Source organism: Trachymyrmex cornetzi, unplaced genomic scaffold (genome assembly GCF_001594075.2).
Source record: "Trachymyrmex cornetzi isolate Tcor2-1 unplaced genomic scaffold, Tcor1.1 scaffold67, whole genome shotgun sequence".
Classification (NCBI taxonomy): domain Eukaryota; kingdom Metazoa; phylum Arthropoda; class Insecta; order Hymenoptera; family Formicidae; genus Trachymyrmex; species Trachymyrmex cornetzi.
The window spans coordinates 1,273,609-1,284,121 of record NW_017299992.1 but is presented as its reverse complement, the minus strand read 5'-3'; the positions used below and the strand labels follow the sequence as shown (position 1 = coordinate 1,284,121).

General features: G+C 29.2%; 3 protein-coding genes across 5 annotated transcripts in view; 1 reads left to right on the top strand and 2 right to left on the bottom strand.

Moving 5' to 3' along the window:
• Positions 1–275, bottom strand: part of LOC108767259 (26S proteasome non-ATPase regulatory subunit 5) — a 2,758-nt gene extending 2,483 nt beyond the window's left edge. The window contains exon 1 of the mRNA XM_018517010.1: positions 70–275. Within this exon, the coding sequence (XP_018372512.1) occupies positions 70–257 (188 nt within the window). The 5' untranslated portion in view covers positions 258–275. The remainder of the gene's footprint in view (positions 1–69) is intronic.
• A 422-nt stretch (positions 276–697) lies between these two features.
• Positions 698–2,704, top strand: LOC108767262 (LETM1 domain-containing protein 1). 2 transcript variants are annotated; one of them, XM_018517015.1, is made up of 4 exons: positions 698–986; positions 1,132–1,908; positions 2,002–2,151; positions 2,525–2,704. In XM_018517015.1, exons 2-4 carry the CDS (start codon positions 1,186–1,188, stop codon positions 2,702–2,704), a joined length of 1,053 nt encoding a protein of 350 aa, XP_018372517.1. In that variant the 5' UTR covers positions 698–986; positions 1,132–1,185. The 2 variants fall into 2 exon arrangements, with proteins under 2 accessions (XP_018372517.1, XP_018372518.1); XM_018517016.1 differs by lacking the exon at positions 698–986 and having other exon boundaries at positions 1,076–1,908.
• A 1,330-nt stretch (positions 2,705–4,034) lies between these two features.
• Positions 4,035–9,984, bottom strand: ZC3H3 (zinc finger CCCH domain-containing protein 3). Of its 2 annotated transcripts, none has more exons than XM_018516994.1 (7): positions 9,658–9,984; positions 7,131–8,004; positions 6,965–7,065; positions 6,691–6,853; positions 6,443–6,601; positions 5,198–5,393; positions 4,035–4,516 (listed from the first exon to the last, which is right to left on the bottom strand). In XM_018516994.1, the coding sequence occupies exons 1-7, from the start codon at positions 9,719–9,721 to the stop codon at positions 4,094–4,096; spliced, it is 1,980 nt and encodes a 659-aa protein (XP_018372496.1). In that variant the 5' UTR covers positions 9,722–9,984; the 3' UTR covers positions 4,035–4,093. The 2 variants fall into 2 exon arrangements, with proteins under 2 accessions (XP_018372496.1, XP_018372497.1); XM_018516995.1 differs by having other exon boundaries at positions 6,965–7,053.
• Positions 9,985–10,513: the final 529 nt, after the last annotated feature.

Genomic DNA, 10,513 nt, shown 5'->3' with positions numbered 1-10,513 from the left:
TATATATATATATATAAAAGCATAAATTATCATCCATGAGAATTACAAAAATTTCGCCTATCATCGTACCTATCGTTCGAGGTTAGCTGCGAATAGAACGGCCTGTAGTCCAAACTACGAGCGATCTGCTCGGCATCCCGATTGTTCAAAGCGTCGAATTTGATTTTGATGTCCGTGAGGATGTCCTTTTTATCCTCGACATTATTCAATTCGCATAAATGCAGGATTTTCGCTTGGTACCACTCCGCCATGGTCATCTCATTGGCAATTGACTCTTCTAGTAACTTTTCGACTATTTTCGAGTGCAAAGATTTGACCTAACCTAACTTAACCGTCGGCGTCATTGGTCATAATACAGATTACAGAATAATGTCACATATTCTACTTTCTGATTGGACGAGGTCACATGGTACCTTTTGAGGGTTAGGTTAACTTCAAATCCACTGTACTCGAAAGCCGCAAGTGCTATAAATCTGTCCATATTATTTGCACCTTTTATGCTCAATATTTATGCTTTCTTTCTCTTCAATGTCCATACAGATTTTTCTTTTTAAGCAAAAGTTTTTTATTTCAAGCAACACGAACAAACGTGAGTGCGTTCCACTTTACGTATGATGTATTATCTTATCCTTGTTCACCGAGTATTAAAAGAGAATAAAATATTACACATACGCATTCCCGTGCATCCTTAATAATATGTACTTATATACATATACAGTAGATTGCACATTTGCATGCACCGTAAATGAGGTGTAAATGAACAACAAATGAGTGTAAATGAGTCCGCTGACGGCTGATTCCGCTCCGCCCGGTCGCGAAAGATGTCACCTAAAATGTGTCGTACATCCAGCTGCAAATATAAATATTAAAACATCATTTTCTACACAATGTCAGCATCCAACAAAAGTAATTTAAAGAAACAACATATAGTGGGAATACAATTGCGAAAAATACAATACCAGGATTTTCAACTAGAAGGGATATAGGTATGTATTGTGATCATACAATTTCTAAATTCAATTTCTAATGGATTATGATAAACCAAGGTTTATTAATATGAAGGATATGTTTCAATAATTTTTCTGTAGTTAAGAAGCTTCAGAAGTGGATCAAATGAAAAGATTTTTCCAGGTTACCGAGTCCGTGGAAATCTATTCGCTTTCCCGGTAAAGGATTAATCTTAAAATGTACAAAGTGATATCAAGAACATTTGTGTTCAAGGGCGTGAACACGTTGGAGCCCTTAAAACGCAGTCTGATACAACGGGGTCTTGTGAAAGTGGACAGAGAGACGGAGAAGTCCAGGAAAGTAGCCAATCTCAAATGGTACTGGTTTGGCAGGTACATAAATTACATCAAGAACTATGAACATACGCTGGAGCGTAAATTCCCACGTACGATGCAAATGTACCGTGTGTTCAGTGTCGGCACCAGAGACGTGTATACAAACTTAAAAAGTTTCGTCACTGCGATAAAGAAGCAGGGATCGAACGGCGTAGATAGTTTAACACGGGAGCAGCTGCAGCTGATGCACACAATGCCGAGGGATCTGCGAAAGCTCTTGCCATTGTTCCTGCTGTCGGCTGCGCCGTTTACGAATTACATTATTTTTCCTCTAGCTCTGTATTTTCCACGTTACTTATTGACGTCGCACTACTGGACGCTGCAACAGAAGCTAGAATTCATGCTGTCTGATCACAAGGCGAGGTTGAAACACAACAGACCATTGTTCAGATGCATGCAGGCAGAGCTCAAGAGCATCAAGGATGAAACACTCAGAATAAAATGGCGAGACGTTATAGCTTGCTTAGGAAGTGGTACACATCCAACCACTAAGAATATCATAGCTTGTTCCAAGCTCTTTTCAGGCCCACCATATTCCCTCAATAATCTCAAAAGGAAACACCTGGTAAGTTTACAAATTGCACTTATTACTTCTGAATATGAATTTATTCTCTTTTAAAAGTTTATCATAATATAGATAAATGTGTACATTTTCCAGAAAGAATTGTTGGCAATACATGGTATGTCGCTATGGAGACCTTTCAAGAGGAAAAGATTGACGGAAAGGGGTATGTTAATATTGCGAATGGATCGTGCAATTATACGAGAGGGAGGAATAAAAGAAATGTCCAACGAAGCAATGCGATGGGTAGATACTTTTATTAGTTTGACGCTTTCAAAATATTTAAAAAAATCTATTTTTTATGAAAGAATTTATTCTCTTATTTATTTTTATTTATTTATTGTAACCTATACAAAAGATGATTTGTCTTCATTATTTTAATATAATTTACCTTTTTTTTATTTTGAAAAAACCATATGTAAATTATAACTGCAATTATAAATTTTTACTTACATATATATGTATATTTTATATATATATATATATATATATACACATAATACTAAATTTCTAAGTACAATCTAATTATAATTTGTAATTTAATAAATTTTGTTTAAATAGGAAGTATACTGATACAAAAGATATATTAGCGTTATTTTATTATAAATTTACTTTTCAGGCTTTATCCTTTAGAGGCGTAAATCCTGCAAATATGTCTATAGAAAGTATGAGAAGCTGGCTTGAGCAATGGTTAATAGTATCAGCGTCTGTCGACCAAAATAATTTATCTTTGTTATTACACAACCCTATTTTATTAGCTTATAATCATTCAACAAATTGGACTCTTATATATAGTTAAAAAAATTTTAGAATTTTTTAGTTTTGTCGTTAACTGTATAAAGATAATGTTTAACATGGTAAATGTTATTTTATTTATACCAAAGAAATATACGAATCATTTGCATCTATTTATATTTATTTATTTAAATATATATACCAACATACAAATTTTATAATTATATATACATATAAAACAAATACATGTCATGTGTGCATGCATGTGTGCGTCATTATCGCATTTTATTTTGTAAAACTATATAAACCTCTAATTCTATTTTATATACAATTTAACATACTGTTATACTATTGAGTATTATAATATAAGTTTTGTTATTATAAAGAAAAATAAAAATGCTATTCTAATCTAAAAAATGATGAAATAATAAGAGAAAGAAAGAAATATTTCAATAAAAAAATTCACAGGCAGATCTGTACTAACAAAATATAAGCAAATTAATAATAAGCAGTAGACATTTTATCTGTTTGGCTCGTCAAATGATAAGTCCAAACAAATAATATCTCAATTAAAGTTTAAAACTAATAAGTACTAGTAAAAAATATAGATCGCCAAATAGTTTAAAACACTGAACGACTATCAGCATATAACTCATAATTTTTCTTAAAATTCGAATCCTGAACACGTTTAAGTACTGCACTAATTATTATCTTTTTATTATTCTTTTTTTCATTAAGTTCCTTAAATATTTTGTCATAAAATATACAATCAAATTATTCTCACTTCTATCAGATGACAGTAAAAGTATTTCACATTTGTCAAGCACATAGAAAATAGCTCAAAAATTTCATATAGGATAATACATAAATACATGATAAGATCATACAAAGTTTTGCTTGCTAATCTCATAAATATCATAAAATCATAAATAATTCATTGAAAATGAAAAATTTTTTGAACTAATAAATTATTTTTTATTATATATATATATTTTTATAACATATTTACAATGTAATTTGTACTATAAATTAATAGATACTTGTAATATATTTATAATATATCTGAGATAATCGACCGTTGGGATAACAAATATCCTAAGGTATTTTTGATACACAGATTAGTACCTGATACATTGTGATATATATATATATATATCTCGCAATATATCAAATACTCATTTGTTTAGGATCAGACATGAAAATTACTTATAATAGAATGTAATAATGTATTGTAAATATCATTATAAAATAGAAAACTAATAAATTTATATGATTTACTATATGAAATACCATATGAAAAATTTTTTTATGAAATTTTATAATGAATACATTAAAATGAAATCTCCAAAATACACATATGTTTTGAATGAAATAGTTGCCTTGATTTAATTTAAGATTCTTAAATTAACTTCAAAAATTATTTACTAAAAAATAATGTATATATAAATGTTAATTAAAGATGATCAATAGGGATATAACCGCCAATAGAAATTTTCTTTTTTACATTATGATCATAAACCGTTATCCCTAATTCACGTTTATCTTCTTTGAATGAAGATTCGTTTTCTTTAATTTCATTAGTTTTAATTTGCTTTATAGAATCTTCAATTTGAATTTCTTTCTTTTTCTTTAGTTCTTCAGATAAACTAGTTAATTCATAATATCTTAATCGGCCTTCTGAATTTGAATTCTCAGAATTACCATCTGTGGCAAGTGTGGCATGATATTTTTGCGTATCATGCGTTTTATTCAAGTACTTAGTGTTTTTTTCGGAATTAAAGGAATGCGATTTATGAGGATAAGGACAACACTCACCTTTGCTGCAATTCCCCGACTTGTTAAATTCAGGACAAAGATACTCGTGACGTCGTTGACACTATAGGAGAATAAATCAGTACTCTACGTTTTACAAACTATTATTACAAGCCGTTGACATTTGCGTAAGGCATGTAGTTGTTATAATTAAAAATCACCTTAAACCTAATTTTATTAAAGTATTTTTCTTTTTTTTTATAATAGTGATCTCAGATTCATCCACACGGGAGTTGCACAAGTCAATTATCATTAACTTTAATAAAATAGATTTCTATGTGTTAAACCAGTTAAATGGCACACGATGTATGTTTTCTTGCTTGAGTGTTTGCATTTTGGTAAATTACTAAAAATTGTGTTCTGTGTGATGCAATTTTAGTAATTTATTAAACAAGCAATTTAACAAGAAAACACATATCGTGCCGCTAGATTTAATATGATATACTTTTTTATAACATGCACATCAATGATCGGATATTATCAGTCCTATTAATTTAAATTTTATTCTTTTAATTTTTAATTAAAAAATCTATCTATATATATATATATATATATATCACATTCGTTATGATTGATCACTTGCGACCCGCGAACTACATATCTGAAATCTTTTATTTAAAAAAATTTGTATTGTAATGCAAATTAAATAAAAAATATAAAAATATTGTTTTATATAAATAACAGATTAATGTAAATAATGTATCATATGAGTAATCAGTTAAAATACAAGAGAATGTGCAGTTACCTTATTTCCTTTAGCACAATATCCTTGTAGAAAATCTATACAGATTGAAGTGTTAGAAGACACTTTAACATGAAGATAAGGACAGGCATCTCTTGTGCAGCAGCCATCGAGGAAGTACTTGCATGTAGGCATTTTTTCAGGTCCAACATCGTGAGATAAAGAGCATTTGTTTAAGAAACACTTCCCTTGCAGAAAACTGGATATATTAAAAAAAATTGCACAATTTAACATATAATATACATTCATTTTTCAGAGTCTTATCTTATTATAGATAAAGAAATAAAGAATTTTGCAATTTTTTATATTACTGTACTACAGTAATAATATTTATAATACATACTAGGAGATTCAGTTTAACTTAATCAGATGATTTTTGAAAAAGTACTAAAGAAAACACTAAAGAAATTGTTTTCAAAAAAGACAAAGTTCCTTCATATCTTTCATGCAGTTGTTGATATCAATTAATGATACATTTATTCCAGGAAAGAATGTAAGATTATTTAAAGAGAAAGTTCAAACGTAAGAGATAAAAATTCTAGCAATGAATTTCATTACTAAAGAGAGAGGGGAATTTGAAATTTTTAGATATAAAATACCTAAATTAAAATAGAATTTGTAGGGAATTTGAAAATATTTTGTTGTCAGAACTATTAAATACATTTGATAAAATATCATTAATATTGTAATAAAATTTTGATTTTCATTAAAAAAACAAGTTTTTGATCTTGATATAACTTCGACAATTCTATGGGCAAATAAAGATTACCGCATTTCTCCAAAAATTATATGCTCTCTAAATCTGAATCAGTGGATAGTCACTAATTACTCAGTGACATACTTGGCACTGGTAATTAGTGAAGTTTAACTAAAAAAGGAAGAATATTTGAGCATTATGTAACTAAAATACTGATATTTGCATTATTAATTTCAATCTTCCAATATCATATTCATTGAATTTAAGCACTAAAACAAGGTTAGTTAAATCACATAATTAAGATTAGTTATAGTAAAGATCTCATATTTAATTCACTGATTACCAGTGGCATACTTGGCACTGATATCAGTGATTATCCACTCTGATTCAGATTTAGAGAGTGGTTAAATTAAAATCAGTCATCCTGCATTTAGCTTTGACATAATTCTAATAAATATCTGCGTGGTATAGACAAATTAAGAACATTAATATAATGATGTAACGTATGGAAGAAATATGAGATATATTTAATATTTCAAATATTAATTTACTTTTTGCAGAGCGACACCTGATTTTTATCATGTCGTTTAGGACACGTTCCATTTTCATAATTTGGACAAGATCCAAATCGTTGATAAATTAAGCAAGGCTGGTTATTTTTGTGCATTTTATTTCGTAGAATTCGTATGCTTCGTTGCTTTGCTTTGTTGCTAAAACAAAAAGTTCCAAAACTAGTAATAATGAATCCATTTTAGTTTGTAATACAACTTTAAATAATATATATGTATATTACTTGTACCTGATACTATTTTTGTAAGTTGCTTTTGGAGATACATTAAAAGCAAATTTTGTTTTGCTACTGAGGTCCACTTCTGACGTGCGATTTAAACTTTCTTTGCTCATTCGTTGTTTTTTATTAAAACTAACAAATTTATCATTCTTTCCATTGATTGATCGTTTCCCTGATTTTCCAGAAAAAAAAAATATTTTTTAACAAAATATATATTTACAAATTATAAAACTGCGTATACGTAATATTAATAAAATAAAACACGAATACGTGATACACATACGTTTTAATAAAGAGTTCCTTCGAATTAATTTGTTTTTGGAAGCTCTATAAACAATACCACCAATAGTAACAAGTTTCTTTGTGTCGTTTCTGTAATACAAACTTTCCAATTTCGTAAATTATTTATTTTATAACTTATTATATATAATAATAAGTGCGTTACTTACATAACTTTCGTCGTTTCTGACAGACCGATTTCCTTAGCTTTTGATACATGCAACGCAGTTCTGTCTATCTTATATTTGGTCACTTTAGATTTATCGATATTTGATTTTGATAAATTAAGTACCATGCTTGTAGATTGTAATGTGTTACTTATTAATGGTTTCATTTTTATAGATTTTTGCGTTGTCCCTAATTTTTTATCTTTTAACTCTGCATGTTTCGATAATCTACGTTGGTGCAATGGAGAAATTTTTGATGTGTTTTTCGTAGTAGATACTCTCACGAGTTTTCTACGTGATAAAAGTATAATGCTAGAATTACTAGTCTTTCTTGGAGAAATCTTTCGATTATCGATATTTTTTATAAACTTCAATCTTGAACAAACAGGTCGTTCTGCTGCAACTGATTCTTTAGAATTTGTCGACTTTTCCTTGGAAGATAATTTTTTCAATAATGTTGGATTAACATATATAGATCTTTTGACATTCGCTTGTCCAGTACTATTATTTGTTTTTGTTGTACTTGCATTTGTTACGCTTATATTATTTTGTAGTTTTTGATTTGAATTGGAAATATCATGCATCACTTTTGGATTAATATGTATTAAAGGTTTAGCATGGATATTTGGATTGATATGCACTGTTGATTTTTGTGGTTTAAAATTGGGATTAACGTGAACATTTGTGGTGAGCAATGTAGAATTTACATGTACATTTTTAGTTGAGGTCTCAGGTAACATTTTAGAATTCAAAGAAGAATGGCAAACCAGATCTGATTGAACTTTCGGCTTTACAAATTTAAACTTTCTGTTGGAACAGTTAGTTTTCTCATTGGATTGCAAAATTTGTGTTTTTTGTTTATATTGCTCTATCTGACCTGTAATTATATATAGTATAGTTAATCTCATATAATTCCATATCAAGCAAGAAAAAAATGGTTTTATGTCACACACACACACATAACGATAAATTAAACCTTGTTAAGATAATTTCATGAGAATCTTAACAATAGATAGAAAAAAGCCTGTAATAAAAACCAAGAAATTTTGAAAAGCTAATTATTTTAATTCTAATAAACAGCTTAGGCCCATATTCTATAACTCATATAAACGCTAGTTAATTTTTTCTATAATTGATGTTATAAAACTGAACTTAATTAGCATTTATATATTTATTATATCAGTAAATAACTACTGATGTTACTAAACCTGCTTAATGATGACATATAAATATAGTTAATGTAAGGATACCGTGAAGAGTTATAGAACAGGTTCTATCAATATATGATCAGCTTTAATCTTGGTTACTACTTAACTTACTGTTTATCTTTTTCTAATTCTAAAAATTAGAAAAGGGTAAAAAGTAAATTATATAAACCGAGATTAAAATTGATCTTACATTGATGGAACCAGACCATAAAGGCTTTAAAAATTTAGAACAAGTATATTTTTATTGATGTCTGAAGTATAAGAAATATCTTAAATCAATTTAAGATCAATACACATATATAAGACCACGTTATCATCACTATTAATATATGATTCAAACTATTTGCCTGCAACTTTCACTGATTTACCCTCGTTATTATCTTTTGTTATTACTCTCTTCAGTTTGTTTTCGAGAGTGGATCAAAATTAAATTTGTTTTTGACATTGAAACGTTACTGTGTAAATTTTAACATAAACAAGAATTTTATTTTAGACTGTACATGTAAGAACACAATCAATATGAACTAAAAAAAATACCTATACCGGTCAAAGCTGTATTTTTAATGCTTTTAAATATTTCAATATAATTTATATATATACTATATACATGCATATATGTAAAGTATATTTGTAGTTATTCGAACTATGCACTGAATTGATTTTCGACTTATAAACATAATTAAACTATTGTAATAATATCACAAATTAAATTGACAAGGAATTTTTAATAATTTGATGCTCAATCAAACATCATTAGAAAGATGTTAATGTGCTGAAAAACAGTAAATGGGAAACCAATTCAGCGCACAGTTCAAATGACTACAAATATGGTATATGCATGTACATATATAGTATGTAGATAATGCACATTGAATTATTTAAAAGCATTAAAGATCCAATTTCGACCGATATAGGCATTTAATTTCTAGTAAATTTTATATTTTGTTACAAATTTTACCTGTATTTAAATAAAAATCAAGCAATAATATAACAAAATCTGTTAACAATATGATTACAGAAATCGAGTAAAATTTTCTAATCATTTCAATAATATATCCCATTCAAATATTTATGAAAGAATAAATTGTGCTAGTGTTTTCTGTTGGCAATCTGCTGTTAGATTATCAATAGACCCTGCTGGCAGAATGTTAATAGAATTAATGCCGTAATATTCTAATAAAATCTACTGACAAACTATCAGTGTACTGTTAAAATTCAAAATCTAAACAGATTAAACTACATATGTACATACTCTTGGCCTTTATTCCGTATAACGAAAGATCAAGTTATTCTTTTATTCCCTAAAAAAGTGGCAAACTTACTTTTTAAATAATAAATCTCGTTCAGTATATTGACTTCCGTGCTTGCAGATGACGGAACTCCCATTTTTAGAATTTCGGTGAAAGGGTCACATAAGATATATCGCGACGCCTATTTTCTTGAAACGAGATCCGTATCCTTCAATTCCTCCTTTTTCTTTACTGAATCTCTCAGATGTCCGCACTTTCGGGTTCGTAAAGGCTTCGATCAGTACTTCCTGGCTTTCTGAACCCTTCGAAACTATTTAAGTCATTCAAGGCTGTTAACACGTACGCAAAACAACTGTCTCGTGTGAAACTTGAGATTGCACGTTAAAGTCGTAGGTTAAATTATGGTTGGTCCATCGACATTAGGCTGTGTTCTAAAATTCACTGCCAGTGCTGAAAATGTATAATACACGTAACATAAACTATAGATTTTCAGCGCTGGCAAGAATTTGGAACACAGCTAGAGCTCCTATAATCAGAGTTTGCCAGTTTGGTGAAAGCGGGCACAACTGATTGGTTCTCCACCTTGGTCCACTCGATAATCTTCGGATAGCTTCGTACGTATGCATGTACATTTATGACGTTTACATGGCACGCTTTAGGCCGAAATCAGATTATGCATTGAAGCTTGAGATTAAAGAGTAAAGATTGAAATTTCATCAATGAGAACAAAGAAATTTTGACTCCTTTTATTCTGATTGGTCAAACTTCAATCTTTCAATCTTCAATCCACAGTGCTTTAATCTCATTCTTCAATGCGTAGTCTGATTCCAGCCTTATGCTGGATTCACACTGCATCCGATGTGCGTCGTACGACGCTCTGCAACCAATCAGAAAACAGGATTCCGATGATACGAAGCAAAATCCATCG